Source organism: Malania oleifera, chromosome 8 (assembly GCF_029873635.1).
Source record: "Malania oleifera isolate guangnan ecotype guangnan chromosome 8, ASM2987363v1, whole genome shotgun sequence".
NCBI classification, from domain to species: Eukaryota; Viridiplantae; Streptophyta; class Magnoliopsida; order Santalales; family Ximeniaceae; genus Malania; species Malania oleifera.
Window position 1 is genome coordinate 11,539,775 of NC_080424.1, and position 25,445 is coordinate 11,565,219.

At 37.6% G+C, this 25,445-nt stretch overlaps 1 protein-coding gene across 1 annotated transcript; it reads left to right on the plus strand.

Moving 5' to 3' along the window:
• Window positions 1–3,998: 3,998 nt before the first annotated feature.
• On the plus strand, window positions 3,999–5,815 carry LOC131162432 (extensin-2-like). The gene is made up of 2 exons (XM_058118889.1): window positions 3,999–5,327; window positions 5,469–5,815. Exon 1 carries the CDS (start codon window positions 4,163–4,165, stop codon window positions 5,282–5,284), a length of 1,122 nt encoding a protein of 373 aa, XP_057974872.1. The 5' UTR covers window positions 3,999–4,162; the 3' UTR covers window positions 5,285–5,327; window positions 5,469–5,815.
• The last annotated feature ends 19,630 nt before the right edge of the window (window positions 5,816–25,445 follow it).

Consider the following 25,445-nt stretch of genomic DNA (forward strand, 5'->3'; position numbering starts at 1 on the left):
CTTCAAAGTTCAAAGTTTGGCAAATATGATCGAGAGAGAGAGAGAGAGAGAGAGAGAGAGAGAGAGAGAGAGAGAGAGAGATGCTCAAATATTAACAAAAGGCAATTGTGCAATATCATCGTCTGAAAATCTTCCAGAAGCTCGAGTGAGGCGGAAAGCAGATCATACAGCTACTTTTTCTAATTTTCTTTTTTTTAAATAAAAAAAAAACGAATAAGTTTTGGAAATAATGAAAATGCAATTAGTCTTTCATTATATTAATTAGCTGCCCACATGCGTATTATCATGCCCTTCCTTGATCTTTCGATGTCTCTGTAATTTTAATATTATATACTGTAAATAATATAATAATTGGGGAGGCAGGGCACAGTCATTGGTGGGGAAGTCCAGCTGGAGGGTTCTAAGGAAGAAGAGGAGAGTGGAGACTGGTGTCGTGTGAATAAGCGCAAGCAATAGCATGCGTCAAAACATAATTATTTTTGAAAAAAAAATATTATCTTCAGATTCCCAAAGCATGGAAGTAAGTTTCAAGGCAATCCCATCAGACATTTTCTAAGCGCAAGTTGGGCGATGTCTGCCCAGACTTTTCCTCGTAACGCCGGGCTTCGTCCTTCGCCACGTTTAATTTCCTTCCCTAATATATTGCTTTCCCCCAAGCAGTGCCCACGCTGGTACTGGTACCACAGCTTTTCATCAAAAGAAATTAATGTATGGTTTGGCTTCGTTTCTGCATTTAAGAGCAAGACTTTATCCTCTTTCTTTTTTGAGTTTTGTAAGATATCCAAATTGAATAATGCTTGTAGTCAAAATTAGTTTTCTCTCCCACTCTCTTGATTGGAAGCTTGCGTCCGACTTAAACCACGCATGTAAAACTAATACAAACATTTTATATATTGATCATTGCAATTTCTCATATTCAATATAAAACTTACTATTTTGTCTTTTTGAAATTATATTATGAACTGCAAGATGCTCATAAATCAGACATGGAGATATTTCAAATGGCGTTTCTTAGCATATATATTCATTAGATATTTGAGTTTTAAAATTTACCAACAAAACATAAGTCTTTTCACGAATTAATTTTTTTTATATGACACAAGAACCTTTAAATTTAAAATATTAAAAATCATTTAATTTATGCGATCTTTCAAGATCCCCAAAAATGTTATATTCATATATTTCATTCTCCAATTTTTTTTGAGATCAAATATACATTGATGAAGCAATAATTTTATCATTCCGTAGGATTGAAAAACTCTCTCAATATATACAAAAATTGCGCTCACATGCATGCTCACTCATTAACTATATATATTTGTAAGAACAAAATTGTTCTTATACTATTTTGGTTGGTTGAAACTGGACATAATTGTCCTTTATATTATAATATTATCACATGCTATTGAGACATATTTAAAAGAACAAATAATTAGAATATTAAAAATCAAAAAAATCATAGAAATTAAGTATAATAGTATTATTGTGTTATAGTAATATTTTAACATTAAATTAAATTGCAATATATCAAAGTATTTATATAGTTTTTGTTGCTACAGTTTTATTATAGAAATGAAACATTAAAAAAAAAAAAATCGACCTATGTTAATGATGTAAAGATGCAAACTTCTCCTAAATTTTTTTAAAATTTCACAATCTCCCTTGAGGTTATGAAATAAGATAGAACCACACTTTATGTTTTAAAATACCAACAAAACTCGAGATTTGGTTTAAAAAAAAAAAAAGATATATTTTTCCTAATATTTAGAAAAAATACGAGTGTGGAAATGGATATGAGTATCTAAAAAAATCAAATGCCAAAAGAGGTTCGTGAAATTTTTAAAATTTTAGGGGAGCATCATGTATATCTTAGCCTCCAACTCATTATTTATCTTGAGACTTACAACTTGATATAAAAAAGTTCACTTAAAAAGCTTTACTTGTTTTCAAGCTTTATGGTTATTTTTATAAGAAGCCTCGAGTGAGGGTACGCCTGATTGATTGTCAATTAATTACTATGAGTGTGTCTACCTGGCCATACTCCTATGTCATGTTTGAAATTTACTACTTTGCTTATTATCCTAATTCCATGATCAGTGTTGAGAAATGTGCAAACACAAAACTAGCTAGATGGAGAGTGCACTCTGACAATTCAATTCTTTGATACTTCAATTATTTATTTTAAATGTTTTTTTTTTTTTAAATAAATAAGTAAGAAAGCCATGTAAAGTTGCATTTCCTCTTATAAACATCTTATTGAGCTGCATGATTGACATTGTCAATCTTTCTAGAGTAGCCTAGCTGGATTGATGTCTTGCCAAATTTAACAACCTATGAACTTGAATTTACCACCCTTAATTAATTTTTACCCCCAGGAAGTGACAAAACACTATGACCAGAAGCGTGGACTCCAAATGCTCCCCTGCACATCCAGACAACCCCACTGCGCTCCTCGACCCATTTTGCTGGAAGACCTTATCTTATTCATCTCATCACATTCACATGTTACAACTTTTAAAAATTCAAATTGCATTATTCGTACTGACCAAACCTCGACCTCACCTCTCATTCACCCGCTTTACAACCATATCCAGAAAAGGTAAAAAAGATTAAAGGAAAAAAGGTACGTAGGTGGTAGTTGGGCATGCAGGTTTGTACTTCCCTACTACTTTTCTCATTGACGGTAATTTCTTCTGAGCCCTTTCCTGTTTTTTTTTTTTTTTTTTTTTGTAATTTACCGACTCGTACGTACGGGATTGACTGCTTCAGTTGATCGATTCCACGTGAAGAGTCATGCAAAAGGACCATTCCACGAATGAGCCATCAACACCATACCTGTCATAGCTCTATCTGCCAGCCTTCCGAAACGCATTCTCTCCACTCATGCATCAGAACGATGCTCCCCCTCACTTAAAAACAAACCACAACGTTGGCAGCGTTTTACATTTCTAAAACAATAAAAAATGGAATAGGAGAAACATGCTTCGTGTTGCGGATAGGCCATAGTACACTGTTTGGGTTAAAGCAATAAAGAAAAATACAAAATAGAGAAATGAGAGTCGAGGAAAGTTGCATTGGTGCGTGTACATGAGGACGGTGGTCCACTTGATTGACATATTTGATGATCGGCACGAGAAAAGATAAGAGTTGATATTGGGCAAGGCCATTGGAGCATGGGTCGTCTGCAATAACCAAGTTTTAAGAAAATTAATAATTGCATGCATTCCGATTTCCATCAATACAATAATGAATTTAATTTGAGCAATTTGATTCAATTAGCTCGGATTGATTAATCGATTTAAATATTTTTTAACTTAGTAGACTAGATCTGAACTTGTTACAATTGATATTAAACAATCAAATGCTACTTTATTTTTCTTACGATTAGGCATATAATGCATGTCATGTTGTATTTAATCAGAAATTATGATACCTCAATCTCAGTTTCACATCAATTGGGGAGGAAACATTTTATGCAGATTTATGTGCCATTATAATTTAAATAGTTAAGTTAACCATCAAGTAAATTAGCCGATGAATATGGCAGGAATAAGGCGCCACATGCAGTCCGACATTTATAACAAAAAGAAAGGCAAGTAAATGATTAACATCAAAGTGATAAAAATATTTTCAATTTCTCAATCAATAATGTATCTTGTCTAGACGCTCAGGAAATCAAACCCATGCAAAATGTGAAAATGACAACTGGACTGACATTTGTCAGAGGGAGAGAGAGAGAGAGAGAAAAGCCGCCTGCCCCTTGCCAAGGCCAGAAAATCATACGAGTTAGGCAACCGCAAACGTTTTGAAAATTCTATACAATTAAAAAAATACGAGCTAGGAAGACGTCGTGCTTGAATTATTGGGCATAACAGTAAGCAAAGGTGGGGTTAATTTATAAGATTATTCATTTGCTGAGCTTGCATGCAGCCAATCTCCATCAGGCGGGGACCACTAAAATAAAGCCCGTTCAGATCATCTGATAATCCAATTGGTTCAACTATGACACCCTATATTAATTTATTTCAATGTGAATAAAAATTCTAGATTAATTTAATTGTTTTTACGATGATAAGTCAGTAAGTTTAGGGAGAAACCAAGCTATATAAAGAGGGGGTGGAGGCTCCTTAAGAGCACATCCAAAACCCACTTTGTATCAAAGATGGGAAGTAAAGGAGGCAAGCGGGCTGCAATGGCCTTAGCCATTTTTGTGGCCATGCTCTCTTTGATCAGCCTGCCCTCTGAAACCACTGCAACTGGCTACACATACTCATCGCCTCCCCCACCCAAGAAGACCCCAATAGTGCCTTACCACCCAATCATCAAGCCCCCACCATACGCATCACCCCCAAAACCAGTTCACAAGTCGCCACCACTGCCGTCGCCAAAGCCAGTTTACAACTCTCCACCACCACCACCGTCGCCAAAACCAGCTTATGAGTACAAGTCTCCGCCACCACCGAAAAGCCCTAAGCCGCATTACGTGTACAAATCTCCTCCACCGCCAAGCCCTAAGCCCCATTATGTGTACAAGTCTCCTCCACCACCGAGCCCTAAGCCCCATTACCTATACAAGTCTCCTCCACCGCCGAGCCCTAAGCTCCCCCATTACCTATACAAGTCTCCTCCACCGCCGAGCCCTAAGCTCCCCCATTACCTATACAAGTCTCCTCCACCGCCGAGCCCTAAGCCCCCCCATTACCTATACAAGTCTCCTCCACCGCCGAGCCCTAAGCCCCCCCATTACCTATACAAGTCTCCTCCACCGCCGAGCCCTAAGCCCCCCCATTACCTATACAAGTCTCCTCCACCGCCGAGCCCTAAGCCCCCCCATTACCTATACAAGTCTCCTCCACCGCCGAGCCCTAAGCTCCCCCATTACCGATACAAGTCTCCGCCACCGCCGAGCCCTAAGCCCCATTACCTGTACAAGTCTCCTCCACCTCCGAGCCCTAAGCCCCATTACGTGTACAAGTCTCCTCCACCACCACCGAGCCCTAAGCCGCATTACGAGTACAAGTCTCCCCCACCACCGATGCAGAAGCCTAAGCCGCCACCGCATCATTACCATCCCAAGCCTCCACCGCATCATCACCATCCCAAGCCTCCACTACACTACAAGTACTCATCACCTCCACCGCCCATCAAACCCTACAAGTACTACTCGCCGCCGCCGCCGCCGCCAGTTTACAAGTACAAGTCCCCACCGCCACCCGCACCAGTGCATAAGCCTCCACACCATCATTACAACTATGCATCCCCACCTCCTCCTTACCACCACTGAGCAGATCCATGCAGTGTCATGTTAATTGGTGTTCTAAATTAAGGTAATTAGTTAAATGTTAGAAGATGGGTTAAAAGAAGAAGTGGATTCTGCATGTTTTAGATTAGTACGTTGTTAATTATACTTAAATTTTAGTTTGATTAAGTGTTGCTCATGACGGAGGCTGATGGATATGTTGTTGCAGGAAATGAAATTAAGAAGATTTAAATAAAGAAAGCGAAGGGCGGGCGCGAAGCTGTTTTCCCAGAGAGCGAATGAGTGGGCGGCCAGTTTCCGCGTTTGATTCAATTAATGCAAGTTGTGTTTTCTAGTTTGAGCAGCAGAGAATAATAAAAAGGAAGGAAAATATAGAAGGGGTTGAGCATCATTTTCGTGTATTGGATTTGGCTTGCATGTAGTTTACTGGTCCAAGTACCTGTCCGTGTTAGACGAATCGTATATGTTAATTTCTGGATTCCAGCCTTCATGCAAATGGAGATGGGTGTTTGTTAATTTATATAATCAAATAAAATCATATATATTTTGCTCAAAGTCCTCTTCTGCATAACGTTGCGTCTTTGTCGTTTTTCTCTTTCCTCTTTTATTATTTTTTTCATTGATTACTAAAAAAATTGCATGAATTTGGTGTTGCCCATCCGAAATGACATTATGCGTTCTTGGAACTTGAAATATGATATAAGAAAGAAACACGAAGCAATTCACTGTTTATATACATATATATATATATATATATATAAAGGTAATGTCCCTGTGTGTGTTAAATAAATGAATGGAAAATATTTTATTTTACGTGTTAACCTTTAATTACTTTTTTTAAAATTTTTATTTCGAATGTCTCGAGAGTGAACTCTTGTCATACAAGGGTCAAATCTTTGTGTCGTCTCAATCGAATGGTGAACTTAAAATTATATGAAGGGATAATGCAAGTGGTGTAAAATTGCTCAAAATATGGGCCAAGAGGGTCACTACTAATCTATTTAACTCTAGGTGAGGTTCAAACTTCTATTTAATATGTTAGCAGTTGATTGGTCTCTAAACTATTGATTGACCTCTAAACTATTCCTAAGTCCAAAGAAATCGATCGTCCATAGTCTGCATTATCAAGTTGGATTCGAGAGTACGATTATATAAAGGAAAGGTACTAGCACCCTTTTTCACCCATCCAAAGGACGGTACCTGATTAGCATATGATTACCTTCAAAATTCACTGATCAAGACTCATATTCTTCCCTTTTTATTTCAAGTACAAATCCAATATATTGGGCAACCTTGTGAAAAACATAAGCTACCCTCACCTCGGGATCCTCGAAGGCATGCAAAGACATAACCTCGAGTGATCCCAATGCAAATTAATTGCTTATCAAGTTTTATTATAAATTAAGGGGTTTCCTTCACCTAAACATTAAAGATTGGGAGTCCTTGCAAAAAACAAAAGTCTCATGTTTGTAATTTCTCAAGGGCATGCAACAAAAAAATTCTCAAGTTCAGAGGAAAATTTATTACAAAATTTATATTTTAACAACATAGGCAATTAATAAAAGCAAGTATTTATTCAAAGCATGTAAATCCAAGGTATGCAATTAATGCATGTAAATCAAGTGATCTAATAGAATGATGCAAACTTAATTAAAGTGATTATTGTTGACTTTTTGAGTTCGTCCCTTTTTTGATTATGACAAACTACAATATCTCATTTGTGCATTGAGTGTTTATGCTTCTGGAAGCACAAGTGATGGATGCAAAATGGAAGCCAAGAAATACCTTAAAGCTCACATCAATTGGCAAATTCCATGGATTTGTAAAGAGTAAAGACTTGAAGACTTATAATTTTCAGTTGTAATAGTAATTAGGCTTCAATTGTGCATTCATATCTCATGATTTAAATTGAAACTCTATCATGATCATTGATTGACCTTAGGAACCCAAGAAATTCATAAAAACCTTTTATACTCAAAGTTAAACATTTACCCAAGGTTTAAAATGTTTTTAAAATCAAAGACAGGCCAAAAACTCATTTTTATTAAGGGCCAGTCGATCGGCTGTTAAGACCCAGTCGATTAGAGTGTTCATTTAGCCAAAAAAAAAAAGATTTAACAAAGGGCCAGTCAACTGGATGGTTCATCCCGGTCGATTGGACCGACCATGAAATTACACGGACTCCCAAAGCTCAAGTGACTAACCCCAATGAGTTCAGGTGATTGACCTTCGTAACGGCTAGTTTTTAAATAGCGTTTTAAAGTTTCCAAATTGAGTTGCTTATGCCCCAAACTTTGTCAAAACTTGGGAAACACTCCAAGTAACTTGGGCAACATGAAAATATGACATTTAGCTCTATAAATACATGATTTCTCAAATCAAATTGAATACTAAGAATTGAAAATTTGATTTCAAGTCTATATTGTTCATGCTCTCTCAAAGCCTACTTGCACACATCTACTTGCTGAGATTTTCTGAGAATTACTAAGTTATTGTTTACCAATCTCTGAGCACAACTTCTAAGTTTTGAATCAATCAAAGAAAGATACCGACGATACACTCTTTGAGCTTCAATTATATTCTTCATTAATATTTACATTGAAGTATTGATTAATTGTGTCATATCTTATACTAATCTGCTCTATTTGAGAGTAATTCTTGTACGCAAGAAATTGTTCTTGTTTTCTTATTTTTTTTTACGGTTCAGGGCTATTAAATCATTGTACCGAGCGTGAGGTCTCGCTTGGAGAGGAGGGCTCCAACCTATTGAAGGGGTGTTGTAAAGGTTTGCTCCGCCTATAAAGGAGTGTTATAGTGGAATCCTTAGGTGTTGTGCCTAATGTGAGGACGTAGGCAGGTATAGCCGAACCTCATAAAAATCTTGATCTTACTCTCTTCCTTACTCTCTTTAAATTTCAACATATAAAACTGCGTGGTTGTTTATTTCAAATCTATAAACTTCGTGGGTGTGAATTAAATTTCTAAAAATTGATTTGCCCTTGGGATTTGTGAAAATCGAAAGTAAGTACGTTGGTTTTTAATCAAACTTATTTAATTTTTAAGGTTTGGGTGTTTGGTTGAATTCTTTCATATTGAAATCATTTCTATGTTGTTGAGTGGATTGAAATATTCAAAAACAAAAAGTATTACGTTGTAATTCATTGGTTGGGTGTTGATTGAAATTGCTGCAAGATTAAGTTGATATACTCATTCATAGAGTCTTAAAATTTGAATTTGATTTTCAGCTGGTCTAGTGATTAAAACTGAAACATTACATTTGTAATTGTTGAATATAAAAAAGGGGTTAAGAAAGAATTTATAAAAATATTCTTAAAGAAAATTTTAAAACCCAATTGACCCCCCTCTTGGGACTACACCTTAATTTTCAATTGGTATCAGAGCGATCTTGGGACTACACCTTAGTTTTCAATTGGTATCAGAGCGAGGTTGTAGCAAATCTTAGCCTATGAGCTACACAAAGATCTAAATGACACACCTAGGCGTAGCTCCTTTTGCCGAGGGTCAATCCTCAATTAGGCCTCCTATCTTTTGTGGTCTTAACTATACTTTTTAGAAACAAAGAATGAGAATCTACCTTCAAACTATGGATTTGAAAGCATGGAAAGTTGTCACACATGGTAATCTTATCCCTACCAAACTTGTAGATGGGAAAGAAGTACCCAAAGAAGAAAAAAACATGACCGAAGACGATCATAAGATGTTACAAATTAACTCAAGTGCTATAAATGCATTATATTATACCCTTGATATAAACGAATTTAATAGGGTCATGGCATGCAAAACAACCAAAGAGATATGGGATAAACTAGAGGTAACCTGTTAGCTTTGGCACAATCCCAAGAGGAGGGGTGAATTGGTATTTAAAAATTATCACCTAGGTCAATTGGTTAATCAACAGTATTACACAACCTAGGGTTAATCTATGCAATCAATAAACAAACATACACATGCGATAAAAGTAAAATGCAGAAATGTAAAGAACATGGGCGATATGTTATCGGGGTTCAGCCAACTGTGCTTATGTCCCCGCCTTGGCCCACACCGACACAAGGATTACCACTATAATGCTTACTTAAACTGGTGAAGCAGCACCTAAACAAATCAGGTCAATTCAAGGGGATGACCTCAACCAACACGCCTTAACAGGATGGCACACCTAAGTTTCCTAACCGGGTCTAAGTCAATTCAAAACTATTCCACAGGGCTAGTCTTCCTCTTCAGGCCTACGCTTGGAGTACAACCAATGTGTATAAAATGTATACACAGAAATGCATTTCTTAGACAAGCAAATGTGTGCACCAATGTAGCTCAATCAATAACGCAAGCATAAATGATATGTAAATATACTCAGTGCTCTAATGTGTGCTAACCACTCAATCAAGTATGATAATCAATCAAGATCTAGAGTGTGTATCTAAGCAAGATTTGAAATGCAATATTTGAATATCACAATATCATATCAGGGTTTCAAATATTCTAAGCAAGATAAATCAAACAAACTCAATAGAATATTTCAATGTATAAAGTACAATGAAGTTGTTTGAAAGACTAGCTTTTTACAAAAGGATTTTTGCACACAAAATCTAGGTTTAGGTAACTTGCAATAATAATGCAAGAACCAAAAACCCTCAAAGCCTTTCCACACTAGATTTATCAAATGAAATCGGTGGAAGTACTTTTAGGCTATACTCTCAAATAAAATCAATCAATCAATATGCCAAGAGAGAGTATAAGCTAGAGAGATTTAAGCACAATAGCCTTATAGAAATACTCACAGTGTTTAGAGAAAAAGAATAAGGAGTATGTGAGTGTTTTCAAGAAATATTTGGCTAATATAGGGTTTTAAGGATTTTGAGAGTTGAGAGAATTTTTGTCCTAATCAAGTTTGTTAATGCCCTACTAATTAAGACAAATGAACTGATAAATATAGGCAAGGAAGACTTTTGTCCGTTGGGGACACAATGGGTATAATTAGAATTTTCTAAAAGACCATTAAGAAAATTAACCCAGTTTACCCCATTTAAAAAATCAGTAAAAATTATTTTAACCAGCATGGTTCGGGTGCTCAGCCTGAGTTTTAGGTGCCTGAACAGACACAATCAAAAATTTAACTTTAAGAGGTTCGGGTGCCCGAATTAAGGACCGGTTGGCTGAATCAAAGTCAGTAGCCAAATGTCCGAGATTCGAGTGCTCAAAACTATGTTCGGTTAACCGAACCAGGCAGTTTGGTCATCCGATCCTATATTTGAACATAAACCATCGATCGCCCGAGTAGTTGAAAAGTGCCCTGACACACTTTCGGGTACCCGAGAAGGTACATTCAAAAAGGTTCGGGTGCCCAAAGACCAAGTCAACATGTTGACTGGTTCGGTCTCCTGGGACACTTTAAATGGCAAAGGTTCGGTTGCCCGAACCCTCTCATCTTTTTCCATTAAATGCATTTTATCCTGATTTTGATTCTCCTGATTAAGATAAGTGATGTAGGGGACTCTGTGTCCTTAGTATAAGTACTTAAGGTCCAACTAAGGTCGTTTTGAGCATACCTACCTACCATACATGATGCAATTTATTACAAGCCATATACGTGCACAATTCATAATAAATTACAACCCAGAATGAAGAACTAAGCAAATGAATATAAATTACAACACAGAGATCTTCATTATTTGGCACGAACATCACACGCCATCATGGTATGACTTTTAGTCCTGAAAAGCGAACAAGGTGATCCCGTATGCAATTCTCAGTACAACCATTAGTACCAAGAGTATTTGTCATAATCAAAATTGGGTATGACCTATAAGGTCAACATAACCTATGAAAATATTGTTGATGTGAAAGATAATAGAATTGACATGCTTACTAGTGAATATGAAGTCTTTAGAATGAACACGGATGAATCTATTACAAGTATGTACACCAGGTCCACACACATAATAAACTTCCTAAATACCCTAGGGAAAAACTACTCTACATATGAAATGATCCGAAAACTACTTAGAGGACTACCACCTATTTGGGAACCTGAAGCTACAACAATTATGGAAGGAAGAAACCTTAAGAATACCTCACTAGATGAACTAATTGGATCCCTTCTTAGTAGCCAAGTCGCAGTATAGCTGTAGACAAACCCAGACGCATCATCAGGCCACACCCCAGGTACAATTTTGACGATTTGGTGTATTATGTGCTTATCACTAGTAGAGGGGATCCTACTACCTTTCAAAAGGCAGCGCACAACCATGAGAAGGGTAGTTGGATAGGCACTATGGTGGAGGAGATGGAATTATTGCATAAGAATTAGACGTGGCACTTGGTGGAACTTCCAGCTAGGAAGTGGGTGATTTGATGCAAGTGGGTATACAGGAAAAAAGAAGAAGTTTCAAAAAGGGAAGGAGAGAAGTGCAAGACTTGCTTGGTAGCAAAAGGATACTTGCAGAGGAAAAGAGTTGATTATGATGAAATCTTCTCTCCTATGTTGAGGCACACTTCCATCAAGGTAGTGTTGGAACTCGTGCTGAAACATGACATGCATCTAGAGCCGATGGATGTAAATACGACGTTCCTCTGTGGTGATCTAGAGGAGCTGATTGACATGACATAGCCAGAAGAGTTTGGCCAACCTGGACAGGAGCACTTAGTATGCAAACTGAAGAAGTCACTTTACGGGTTGAAGTAGTCTCCGAGGCAGTGGTACAAAAGGTTTGACGCCTACATGATCCGTATTAGCTACAGGAGGTGTGACTATGACTGCTGCGTCTATTTGAGAAGTATTGAGGATGGTTCTCTCATATTTCTATTGTTGTATATTGATGACATGCTGATTGCTGCTAAAGACATGACTGAGGTAAATCAATTGAAGACTTTGTTGGGAAAAATTTCGACAGAAAAGACCTTGGTGGAGCCAAGAGGATACTTGGCATGGAGATTCACTGGGAGAGCTGCAGGGAGACTATGGTCATCTCAGGGTGGCTATATGGAGAAGGTTCTAAAGAGGTTTACCATGGCTAATGCTAAACTGGCGAGCACACTGTTGGCGAGTCATTTTAGGCTATCTACCGCCCAGTGCCCAAAGATGGACGATGAGGTTCATGATATGTCGAAGGTCCCCTATGCTAGTGCAGTGAGGTGTCAGATGTATGTCATGGTATGTATGAGGCCGTACATGGTAGAGGTTGTCAACATGGTGAGCAAGTTCTTTTAGAATACAGGAGACCGAATACGACATCATATTCAGTAGACAACATAGTAATCCATTAATGGTAGGATATGTGGATGCCGACTATGCAAGAGACTTAGATGGCAGAACGTCTACCATAGGGGACGTATTCACCCTTATGAGAGGACCCATTTGTTGGAGGTCTATGGCGCTCCTTGCCTTATCTACTATTGAGTCGGAGTACATGACATTGGTTGAGACTGCCAAGGAAGCGTTGTGGCTTATAGGATTGGTCACGGAGCTGGGTCTCTAGCAAAGTAGAGTTCGACTGCAGTGTGATAGCCAGAGTGCCATCTATTTGGCGAAGAATCAAGTGTATCATGCGAGGACAAAGCACGTTAATGTGCAGTTTCACAGGATTAGGGAACTGATTGCTTCAAGTGAACTTCTACTTGAGAAGGTTCACTCATTTGACAATGCAGCTAATATGTTGACGAAGTCGGTCACAGCAGACAAGTTCAAGCATTGCTTAGACTTTATCAACGTCTCCAGGTGCTAGACGGGAGACGGTCCCAATGTATTGTCTCAAGTGGAGCATCCATTATGCTTTTGGATTTCTCCTAAGTAGTGAATATTCGCCAAGGTGGAGATTATTGGAGATGTGGTTCATATTTGAGTGGAATGCATGTACGGGGAAAGCATTATGAAGCAAAGAACAAGGAAGCTGGTTGCAGTAACCGTTGACGGTTTTCATATAGCCGTCGACGGTTTCAATTCAGTCTGCAGGTTTTAGCTCTCGACTTTAAACCGTCAACGGTTTCATTAAGCGCAGGTTATGATTTTTGAATTTTGTGATCAATAGATAGAGAGGATTGGAGGATTCTCCTCAAGGGATTGTTATAAGAGTGATTTAGATAGTTTCTAGGACTTCTGTACACATTAGGGTTTGTATATAATTATATTTTGTAACCCTACATCTAAGCTTGACATTGTGATAGTGAAAATTCAGCCACTTCTTCCTTGGACGTAGGCACATTGTTGAACCACGTAAATTTTGTGTCTTTGATTATTGATTTCTTTGATTCCCTTTGTGAGTGGTTGTTTGTTCCGTATTGTTCATCATTGAGTGCTTGCATTGCTTGTTCCGGATTCAAGTTGTGCGTGATTTTCGTTGCACATTCGCATCAACAATTGATATCGCCAATTTTTCTCAACACCAAAATAACAAAAAATAATGGGGAGAGATTTTTTTTTTTTTTTTTGGGTGACTAGAAAGTGTAAGAGTAATGTGTTTGGTGATCTTAGTTTAAGCTTTAAGACACATGACACGATTTGATCCAAGTTGCCGACATCAGAATTGTCTCCATTATCTGGAACTCTTTCAGTCGGTGGATGTCTATAGTCTCACAAATCTGAAATATATCACTAGCTAGTTATTTAATAATATCCCCCATATATTATATTATCAGCAGTTCAACATTTTCTACATCTGTATTTAAGAAATGGGGCAACTTCACCTACTAAAATCTTTCGCACCACATGTTTATATAGTAATATTATCCTTTCTCTTCATGCACATGTCCAGACATACATGCACAAAAAATTAAAGTTGACCATTAATGTGTTTTTTTCCTCGACAATTCTCCTCATCCCTTCTTTCCTTAGTCTCATCTTGCCTGCATTTGATGTGTCACAATTTCATAACAAATATGTATGATAAAAATTTTAATTATAAAAAAAAGAATGATTTAATCTATAATTATATGTGATATTTGTTACGCAATTAAACCGTAAATCTCAAAAAATTAGAATGGGTACTGCTTTAATAGAGTTGGAGTATCATCGGCACGTGAAAGCGTGTTTCAAAAAGTTTGTACTAAGAAAACCTTGACTACAAAAAACATGATTTAGACATAAGTCTTACTATAAGACAAACGGATTTATTAAGATATATCTAAACGGATCTAATAATAGGAAAAGTTTTTCCTTTTATAACGACAATATTTTTTTTTCACAGACTATTATGTTCTTTGACAATTTTATTTTTAATCTATTTCATTATAGGAGCCAAATGTATTTTTTATATTGTAAGGGTTTCAATTATAATAAGGAAAATATTATTTAAAATATTTTTTACTCTTAACTTAGTCGTCAAATCTTAATCTTGTAGAAAAATATTTTCTTTCAATTCTTGTTAATAAAAACAAAGTGCACAATTTTTCGTGGTCAAGTACGTATTAATAATTTTATTTTTTTTGAGATTCAATATTTGAATGAAAAAATTTTAGGATGTTAAAGTGTATACATCAAAGCAAGAGACATAACTTATAGATATTTGTATTTTTATTTAAAAGCAGTACTTGTGGGTTTGTTATGAAATATCTAATATTCATTTTCCATAATATCTTGGTCTACTATTCAATGAATAGTTATAAAGATATTTTAGTTAAAAATATAAAAGTGTATGTCTGGGAGAATCAACTTTATAAATATATTAATATAAATATAGAAATACTAACAATAATTTGAGTTATTTTGTCATATTTTTAATTATGTCTTTCTCCATGCAAAAAAGAAAGAAAAGAAAACGTACACCTTTTAATTGGATCCTTCAATTTCATAACACTTCCTATGAATAAAAAGGATTACTGAAATCTTCTAAAAACAATAGAAGATTATGCCTGTGAATTACCAAGAGTGCGTTAACGGGTGGGCGACTTTCACCACCCGAGAATGTGAGGCAATGGTGGCTAGAGTTTTCGGATTATCAAGAAGAAAAAAAAAAAGTAGCATAAACAAAAGATTTTATACTTCATTTTTTTTTTTCATATGCAATATCGAACTGCATATTAATTAGACCATTTATCTATTAACCCTTAATCCTAAATTATTTTGGATTGGTATTCATCACAATTTTGTTTCTAATATTTTATTAGTGTTTGTATAATAAATCATAATTTGATTTGATTGTAATGAGCATTATCTTATATTTGAGAATTCAAAATTTATTTAAAATTTAAATGTGCACAAATAATATATATATATATATAGATATATATATATATATATGTACCACAATGCTTTTTTTTTTTAATAATCCGGGAATTTCAGCTACCATCGCGCCACTTTGGACACTATGTTGTGGTACCAAATCCATGGAGTGAAAGTCATCCGCTTATTGACACACCACTGATAATTCGCCGGGATAAACTCTCAAGGGTACAATACAAAATTGTAATTAAATTTTTTTTTTATAAATATGAATTCAACGTCTACGAGTACGATGTTGAATTATTTAGAATGACAACCTCAATAAAGTTAAACTCATGAAAGAAATGTTGAAATTTCAATTGTTCTTACGAGTACGACGGTGGACATCTAATCCATTGATTTTGGTTTTGCAATAAAAGAGTGCGTGAAAGCTGTATTAATCGTCTCTTTCACCAACTCGCAATAGCAAAGTATGAAGAGAAACTGATCGTAGTGGGCTGGCATGCAATGCAACGTGGTCCTCGTTTAGGTAAACTAGATTGAAAAAACAATAATAAAACAAAATAAAAGAGAGAAAAAATGAATTTAGAAAGTGGGATCTGAAAAAAAATATTAGTGTTAATCTCAGTAGTCAGCTAACCTTTCAAACTTAGTAAAATATTGGTGATTCTGATCAAAGACAATAGAGGCAGACTCTATAGATCTCACCAACCCTTCAATCCCCACATGCTGTCCATACACGACGGTCGTTTTCATACTATACTAATACAAAATATCTCTCTCTCATCGAGCATTTTTTTATTCATGGGAATTGGGGACTTTGCCCATTCCTAATATTTGAATATTTATCAAACCCAAGCAAAATTTTCCTTGATTCATAAAGATCTATTTTGAATTTTTATTTTTTTTTTTCGTAAAGATGCATATTTCTCTTGAGACTTTAAAAAATTATATAAACCTATTTGTCAAAAAGATGAAAAGAACTTCTGCATTCGACAAAATACACAAGTCATAGTGTTCTAAAAATGTTCCTCAAGAGTGGCGCAGGTGGTAAACTCAAGACTTTTCTAGTTATATGATTAGGATTCGAGTCTTGGAGGTTACAACTTTTCATTTGAGATCATACCCTACTATTTAAGTAGAGAGGCAGACCCATTATCCCAGTGAATTAGTTGAGTGTTCAAAGGGACTCGGATATCATCATTTCGAAAAAAGAAAATGTGTCCCAAAAATCAAATGTCATATGAGATTTATGAGTTTTTTTTAGATTTTAGAGCAACAATTGTCCTTTTATCAAACCGAAAATTTAGTCTATGGGATCTTTAGAACCCCTAGAGAGATTGCCTTTGATTAAATTTTAATGAAAGCCAATATTTTTATTCTAACTTTTATAGCTAAGAGAAGTATTCTCAATTATTGTGTTTTGATGCTTTCATATTATAGGTTGTGAATTGAGTTTGAAAAGAAAAGAAGGGATTTGATATAAAATATATGAATTACATCCTTCCAATAATTTTTGACATGATAAATAAGTCTCTTAATTGAAAAGAATATTTCCTATTTATTAATACAAAATTTAATAAAAAGGTTGGCAGTCAAGTTGTCGTCCTTGATGATCATAAAATAAAATAAAAATAAAAGGAGAATAGGTGTTGTAAAAGGTGATCTCATAAAAGTTTTACTCTTCGCACCAAAGAAAATCTTCACAGAAAAATCTGATAAAGAGTGTGATATTTTTCATCATCTCCTTAAATTAGTTAACTTTTTTACATTTAATAAAAATTTTATCAAATCAATCACATCATTTATTATTAATTCATGTCAAACTTTTCTTATGATAAATAAAATTTTCTTTTTAAAAAGTTATTTTTAAAAAAAAAAAATTCAAGCTTTTGTACATAAATAATGATGGAAAATAACATTGAATAGATGAGAAAATTCTTTAAGCTTTTGATAAAGCTAATTAATTCTTTATTTTATGTTTCTTTGATTAATAAGGCATATTCTATGAATAAAATGATAATATAAAAAAAATTATAAAAGGATAAAATAATTTAGGAAAAACAAAGTATTCGTTCAAAAACTTGTGTTATTCTATATAAATGGAATAGGATAGGAATAGAAATCCTCATGATAAAATTTGAGAATTTATATATCTTCATGACAAATTTTAAGAATAGTCATTCCTTATTATCTTCATATTTGAAGGATTTTATTAAACTTTCCAAACTCCTTTATTTTGGATAGTGTCAAAGACATTCACAAAGGTTGGCTAGATCCAAGTGTTAGGTCCACTCCTTTGAGTGCTCTCGATGCTACTTAAAATGTAGGAGTTGAGAAATTAATAATATTTATATCATAAATTCAAAAAAAAAAAAAAATCCCTCATTATCATTTACTTTATGATTGTCGCGACGTCTCGGACCCGACTTGAAAATCACTCAGGCAAAAATGGGCGCAATTGCAAACTAGGTAAAATGGATATGTATTTTGAAAAGTATTCTTCGGAGAAAAATAATATGTGATGGAGTCGCCACTAACCTTTGAAGTGTGGTTAGAACACTTGATTGCTATCTCGTTAAAAGTAGAATCGGTCTGCGTCATCAAAGTCGAGCTCAGGAGTACGATTATGCGAGGGAACGGTACTACCAACCCCTGCACGTCCGTTCTTACGAACGGTACTAGATGAATAAAAAATTATCCCAAAATAAATTTAATAAGCCTTACAAAATTACCCCCTTTCAAAAAGTGTAAAGAAATGCACAAAATAAAATATTGTATAAGTATTCCCTCATAACCGAGGCAATCCAATACTCCAAAGAATACATGTCCTTTGTTGCAATCATTAGGAGAGAAAATCAAGAAAACAGTTTATGAAAATACACTTCCGGGGTTTTGAAATCTTTATAAAAGTTTCTAAGTGAAAAGTAATATTTTGGGAGGTTGTTGGAATTTGTTCGAGATGGAAATGATTTTTTGTGTTTAAAAAGTATTTTTGTGATTTTTTCCAAGTGTGAAAACATTTTTTGTGATTTTTTTTAATATTTTTCCCGAACTTCAAAATAACACAAATACAAACCATGGAAATCAAAGTACGAAAATATTTTTGGAATTTTCTGATAATTTTGTGATTTTTTGTGAATTTTCTGGGTATCTAAATAATAAACAAGTGAGATGAAAAAAAACCCAAGGTGAACCGGTTCAGGGAAGGAATCGGTTAAGCACTAACCGGTCCGAGAAAAAACTAGTTTAAGGTCTTGGTCAAGACTGAAAGGTTTAGAGTAAAGGTATGAAAATGTGCATGAATATGAGTGCATGCATGTATGTTCATGAGTACGTGAGTGTGTGTATTGCATGCATGTACATGCATGACTAAGTGAATGCGTGTGTGTATGAGTATTACGTACATGTAAGCATGTACGTGAATGAGTAACTGTGTGAGTGTGTGGATGCGTGTGTATGTATGTATGTGTGCGAGTGTGTGGGTTTGCATGAATGAGCGTGGACATGCATGAATGCAAGTGTACGTGTGTGGGGGTGTTCATGCATGTGCATGCATTTGGGTGCATAAGTGTTAGAATACATGCATGAATGAAAGTGTACTTGTGTGTGTTCATGTGTATGCATGTGTGTGTCCATGAGAGTATGAGAGTGCTTATGAACATGTAAATGTGATAGAATAATTTTCAAACTGACTTAAAATGTTTTTTAGTATTTTTCTCTTATTTTTCTATATTTTTTTGGCATTTTTCCTGATTTTTTATGAATTTTCACGGATTATTTGAAGCCTAAAAGAAATTATTTAAAATAAAAGAAAAGAAAACTGGTAAGAATTGGTATTGGGAGCGGGGGTAGGACTGGTTAGACATTGACCAGTCCAGGAAGATCGATTTTAGGGTCCGAGTCAGGACCAGAGGCGCCACATGTCACATAGTAAATGGGAGTCAAGGCATTGGCTTAGATTGACGACGTGGACAAATCATGGTGGTCCACCTAGGAAGGCGATCTAACTGTAGGGGAAGACCGACGTGGCCGCGATTTAGAATGTGGATACGGACAACAATCAACGATGTGGATTTGGCCATGGGAACTAGATCGCCACGCGTCGACGAGCAAACGAGCTATCACTTAACGCCTTTGACAGACCTCCTGAGTACGCGTTGTGCCCGCGCGTGTGGAAAATCAGATCGCCACGTGGCGCGGAGTGAGCGGAGAAGCAGGTTGTCATTTAATGTTGCCTTATATGAGAGAGATCCTGACCATTGATGCACTGTAGGGATCCAACAATGGAGATTTGGCCGATGCATATCTCCTATTGTGGCATGATCTAGTTCGTCCGATGGGAAAGTGATCCGACGATTTGTAGCAATCCGCGGGGAGCATTAATTGTCAAGGAATGAGGGTGCCACGTGTCATCTAGCAAGTCGAGGAGTGCGTTGGCCCTCATAATGACCCTTGTCACAGGTGATCTGAGTCGTTGATACATTGCGGAGATCGAATGGTGGTAGTTGCGCATGTTAGAGCAGGTGAATCATAGTCGTTCGATGGATCTAGATCCGAAGGTGACAATTAAACGTGCTGGAGACGCTGAGGTTGATGGGATCGTGGCCGTCCAAGCCAGCTCAAATCGAACGACGATGGGTCAGTTGTCAATGTGGCTTCATCTGGCGCGTTTAAAACAAACACATAACGAACGGCCGAGATTCATTCGTGCACACCTTTGATCATAGGGTAATGGAAGGTACCACGTGTCAAAATCCTAGGGTGTCATAACTTGACATATTTAAGCTCAAAAAATTTGTTTTCCCCATTTTCCCACTCTCTCTAAAAAACCTTCTCTGTTTCTCTCTTTCCCTCTCGTCTCTTCCCCGCGAAACCCTAATTTGAAACCCCTCTTCTACAACTCTCTTAGCCTCTCTCCGTTTCTAAGTCTTAAATTCTAGTTCCCTGTTCTTCCTTGACATATCTGAATCTCAAGTTCAGATCGGTAGTCCCTTTTCCATTTTCCATTTTTCCTCGAACTGAGGTCTAAGCAGACTCCACCTCATCTTTGATTTTCCTCATACCAAACTCAGTATTCTCTCTCCCTCTTCCATTCTTTACACTTCCTATAACTTTTGAAAATGAACCCTATCTTCCATCATTGCTCAAATTCCCTCCGAAGCTCCCTTGATTTCTACCTTCTTTTACTTCCTCTGAAGCTACAACCGAAGGCTCGGCTTCTTTTTCCGCCGTGAATGGTGACCGATCTAGAGGTATCCGAATGGGAGATTTACTGAGGGAAGATTCCCTCAGTTTTTGGAGAGATAAGTTTTCTTATTTTTCCCTTTAAAATTTTCTTTGAAGTTCGATGTGCATATATGATTTTGATAGTGATGTCCTCTGTGATCTGATTCTTGTGACAACTTCAGTAATGGTGGTGCTTTGTTAGCTTTAGGGGGCTCTGTTTTGTCAATGTTAGGGTTTGTGTCAATGGTGAAGACAAGTCGACGAGTCTTCACCCAATGAGGAAGCGAGTAAAGTTGGCTCACATGAGTCAATCCGTGGGTGCTGTGTAAACTTGGAGGTACTCCAGGCGAGTCTGGTACACGTGACTAGACACGCGTGTGGGCTGAGGAGTGAGTGGGGTGAGGCACATGTGGATGGACACGCGTGAGGTCTGGTGGGCTCAGTGAGCTTGGTCTGAGTTTTCAAATGGGCATGGGAGTGTTTTAAAAATGGGCTGAGTGTAAAAAAAATGTGAATGTACTTCAGGCTATTTTGGAACGGGCTTGGGGTAAAAATTTTCAAATGGGCCTCATGTTCAATTTTTCAAAATGGGCTTTGTTTCAAAACTTAGCTGCATGTCACGGTCTGACTATTTTCACACCATTGTGAAGGGTCGTGCGGCACTAGTTAAAGCACTCTTGTTTAACTAACCAGCCTATCGTTTACCAACATTCATCCACGAAGAACTTTCATTAGCATTTATTTAAATAGCAACAGAAACAACAATCAATTCATAAAAGTCGGGGAAAGCAAGCAGTAAACATTGAAACAAACGTAATCCATTAACAAATCCTCTGTTTACATGGTGTACTTAACGAGGGAGGCAAGTAGGCTAAGCACATTGACAATTTCTAGTGAGTTTTACAACGATTTATGAACACTCACCCTTTCCTAAAGAGGTTTTTATATAATTATCATCCTGACACTAGGAAACATCAAAGTGACCGAGGAGTCATACTGCCTTACTTGGCATACAAAAACACTACTAGCAGAAAATAACCCTACACTAGTATTTACATGATAGAAACTCATCTCAAGCACACGAGATAAGTGGTCACAAGCAAACATAATGCCCTGAATAAGCTTAGCTCGTGACATTCTCCCCCACTTATGCGGTCGATGCCCTCGTAGACTTTTGGCGGTAGGTACACTTCAAATTTGTCCACAAACGATTGAATATCTTCCGTAGAAATCCAGCTGATTTCTTTGTCATCAAGGCATTTCCACTTCACTAGGAACTTCTGCCGCTTCTTCCTAGAGGATATGAACTTTCTGTCTACGAGGATCTCTTCAACGTCATGTCTGTCAGGTTGCACTATCTTCAACTCTGCTCTGTTCAACCGACTTCTGCTCAGGTCATTGAGGTTGGCATTGAACGGCTTGAGTTAGCTGACATGAAACTGCGGTCTTCTCCCCTTATCTGCCCACTTCTTAATTTGCTCATAAGCTTTCTCCAGATAGGCTTGGGCAAACTTTGCATTCTATCTCCCTTCACTGGTGAAGATGTACGCCCTGGGACTCTTTCGTCGGTACGGCTCGCCCACTGTGTGAGGTAACAGCGGCAGCTGGCTTGTAACAAGCTTAAAAGGGCTCTTGTTGGTTTTTGAGCGCCTTTGGGCGTTGCCACATAACAGAGCCACATCAAGTAGTTGCACGCCATTCTTCTAGTTTTCATTGACAAAATGGCACAAGTACTCATCTAGCAGCTCTCTGAATCTCTTCATCTGTCCGTCTGTCTATCGGTGAGAACTCGAAAAGATGTCAATATGTGACCTGAATATCCTGAAAAATTATGTCAAGAAGTTTCCAGTGAACATTAAGTCTCGGTCACAAATAATAACTTGGGGAACACCCCAATATTTCACAATAGTCACAAGGAACAATTGCGTTGTCTCCTCTGCCCAACAGTGCTATGGTGCGGCCCTGAAAGTATCATACTTCTTTCGCTCCCCCTTGTCTTGTTGGAAAGTGAGACAAGTTTTGGTATAATCAACCACATCATCCCGCGTGTGCGGCCAATAATACCTCCCCAGTAGTCCTGTCATTGGAGTCATTCTCTGCGAATACCCCTCAACGAATTTCCTGCAGTATTTAGTAAGGCCAAGAAAGGAACGCAACTCATTCACTGTCATGGGGATCTTCCTTTCTTGAATCATCCTTACCTTCTCCATACCCCTCCAGATACAACCTTGTTCAACCACTTGACCAAAGAATTTGTTGCTCCGCCAAGCGAAAGAGAAATTCTCCTTCTTCACATCCAAACTATTTCCCCTCAGCCTGTCGAACACCTTCCGTAGATGCTCTTCATGTTTCCTCTGAAACAACACCGATGCTCCCAACGGTGTTTTCAAAGGGCGAACACATCCCGCTTCCAATTCATCAAGTTGTTTCCCCAACTCTACTCTCTCAAGAGGCGCAATCCGACATGGCCCTTTAGCAGGTGGTTTCACTCCTGATAACAACTCAATCTTATGCTCCCCAGTTCGTCGTGAAGGAAAATTATGAGGCAGCTTATCCGGCAACACCTCCTTATCCTCATCCAACACCGCTTGGATGGTCGTAGGCTCCAGCTCTTGGCCTACTTCTTTGTCTACCACCATCGTGGCTAGACGTGTCTGCTCACCCTAACCCAATCCCTCATTGAGTGTATGGTTGAAAGGGACTTCCCGTCGTATCCTTTCATCGCAACGACTTGCACCATGCACGAGTGATCTCCCATCAAACACAGGGAACCAGCCGAAGGCATCAGCACGACCCTCGTCCACCTTAGGAACTCCATATCTAAAATGACTGGAAAGTCATTCAATGGCACCGCTATGAAATTCGCATGACCTTCCCACTATCCAAGCTTTACAGCCACTTCCTTGGCTACTCTTAAAGTAGGCTGGGCTACAGAGTTAACTACTTTCATGCGTCCTATATCCTTCTCTAATGATAAGTTAAGTTTCCATGCTTCCAACTGCGAAACAAAATTATGAGCAGCCCCCGTATCCACCATAGCGCGAGTACTCTTCCCATTTATCCTCAAGTCCACAAACATTAACCATTTTGCTCGTGTAACTTTCGGTGTTTTTTCCTGCTTTTCCAATGCACTCACCAGCTGCACTGAACCCACCCTCAGGGCATCATCCTCTTCTTCCTCACTTTCCACCCCTTTTCCCAAAGTAGAAGCCTGTAAAGCATTGAGTAATCTCTTGTGTTGAAACTCACTCACTTTGTGAGATCCACCACACAAGTAGCATGAAATTTCACTCTTCACCTTTCTATTGGGTGTGTTGAACCCTTGAGACGACAAAACTTCTTTTTAGGTTGATGATTTGAAGTCGGCTCTCCCACTCTTGGGTTTGCCATTCTTGAAAGACTTTCCACAATTTCCCTCTCCGTCAAACTGTTTGGACGAAGCAGTATCATCACCAGCGTAGTCAGTCAAGCGTTCTGCAGTCGCTTGTGCAGTTGACAAGTCTTGAACCCTTTGCCTATGAAGTTCAATTCTTGCCCACGATTTCATCCCCTCAAGAAAATAGAACAACTTGTCCTTCTCCGACATATCTCGAATATCCAACATCAAAACAAAAAATTGTTTCACATATTCCCTGATTGACCCCATATGTCTGAGATATCTCAGTTTTCTCCTTGCATTATACCCAACATTTTCAGGAAAGAATTGGTCATTGCGCTCTCTCTTCAAGTCTGCCCAATTATTGATTACACAATGTCCAGTTTCAATCTCTTGGTACTTGGTACGCCACCACAGTTTGGCATCACCAACCAAGTACATGGTCGTAGTATCCACCTTTGCCTGTTCTGAAGCCATCCTCACAGCATGAAAGTACTGCTCCACATCAAACAAGAAGTTCTCTAACTCCTTGTCATCTCAGGCACCCCTATACGTCCTGGGTACTAGTACCTTGGTTTTTCTAACTCCTGGAGTGTTGGAGTTCCCCATAGCAAGAACCATCAGATTCACTTTTGCATCCAGATCAGCTATCCGCGATTGCAAAGTGTTAACTGCATGGCGAAAGTCCTCTGACATGTCGCCTATCAAACCTGCTTGATGTTTTTGTGATCTCATCACTTCATCAACAAGTTCTCTCATCTGGGCCACCTCCGCAGCCACAATATTGGTTGTTGTCTCAACCTGTGCTTCCAGCACGCTGATCCTCTTAGCATTGTTTGGTGCCATGGTCACTTACCAAAGCTTTCCAAATCCAACAACGAAGGCAATCGAATTCACCTAGCAACTCAACCTTAGGCTTTGAAGCCAAGTGTCACCGACTTATCTCTGATACCAAAATGTCACGATCCGACTATTTTCACACCGTTATGAAGGGTCGTGTGGCGCTAGCTAAAGCACTCTTATTTAACTAGCCAACCTATTGTTTACCAACATTCATCCACGAAGCACTTTCATTAGCATTCATTCAAGTGGCAGCGGAAACAGTAATCAATTCATGAAAGTCGTGGCAAGCAAGTAGTAAACATTGAAGAAAACGTAATTCATTAACAAATCCTTCGTTGACATAGTGTACTTAGCGAGGGAGGCAAGTTGGCTAAGCACGTTGACAATTGCTAGTGAGTTTTACAATGATTGATGAACACTCACCTTCCCCTAAAGAGGTTTTTATGTAATTATCATCCTGACACTAAGAAACATCAAAGTGACCGAAGAGTCATACTGCCTTATTTGGCATACAAAGACACTACTAGCAGAAAATAACCCTACACTAGTATTTACATGATGGAAAC

What these genes read in the sequence shown, in the direction of transcription:
- LOC131162432 (XM_058118889.1), top strand. Translation starts at nt 4,163, where the DNA reads ATGGGAAGTAAAGGAGGCAAGCGGGCTGCAATGGCCTTAGCCATTTTT.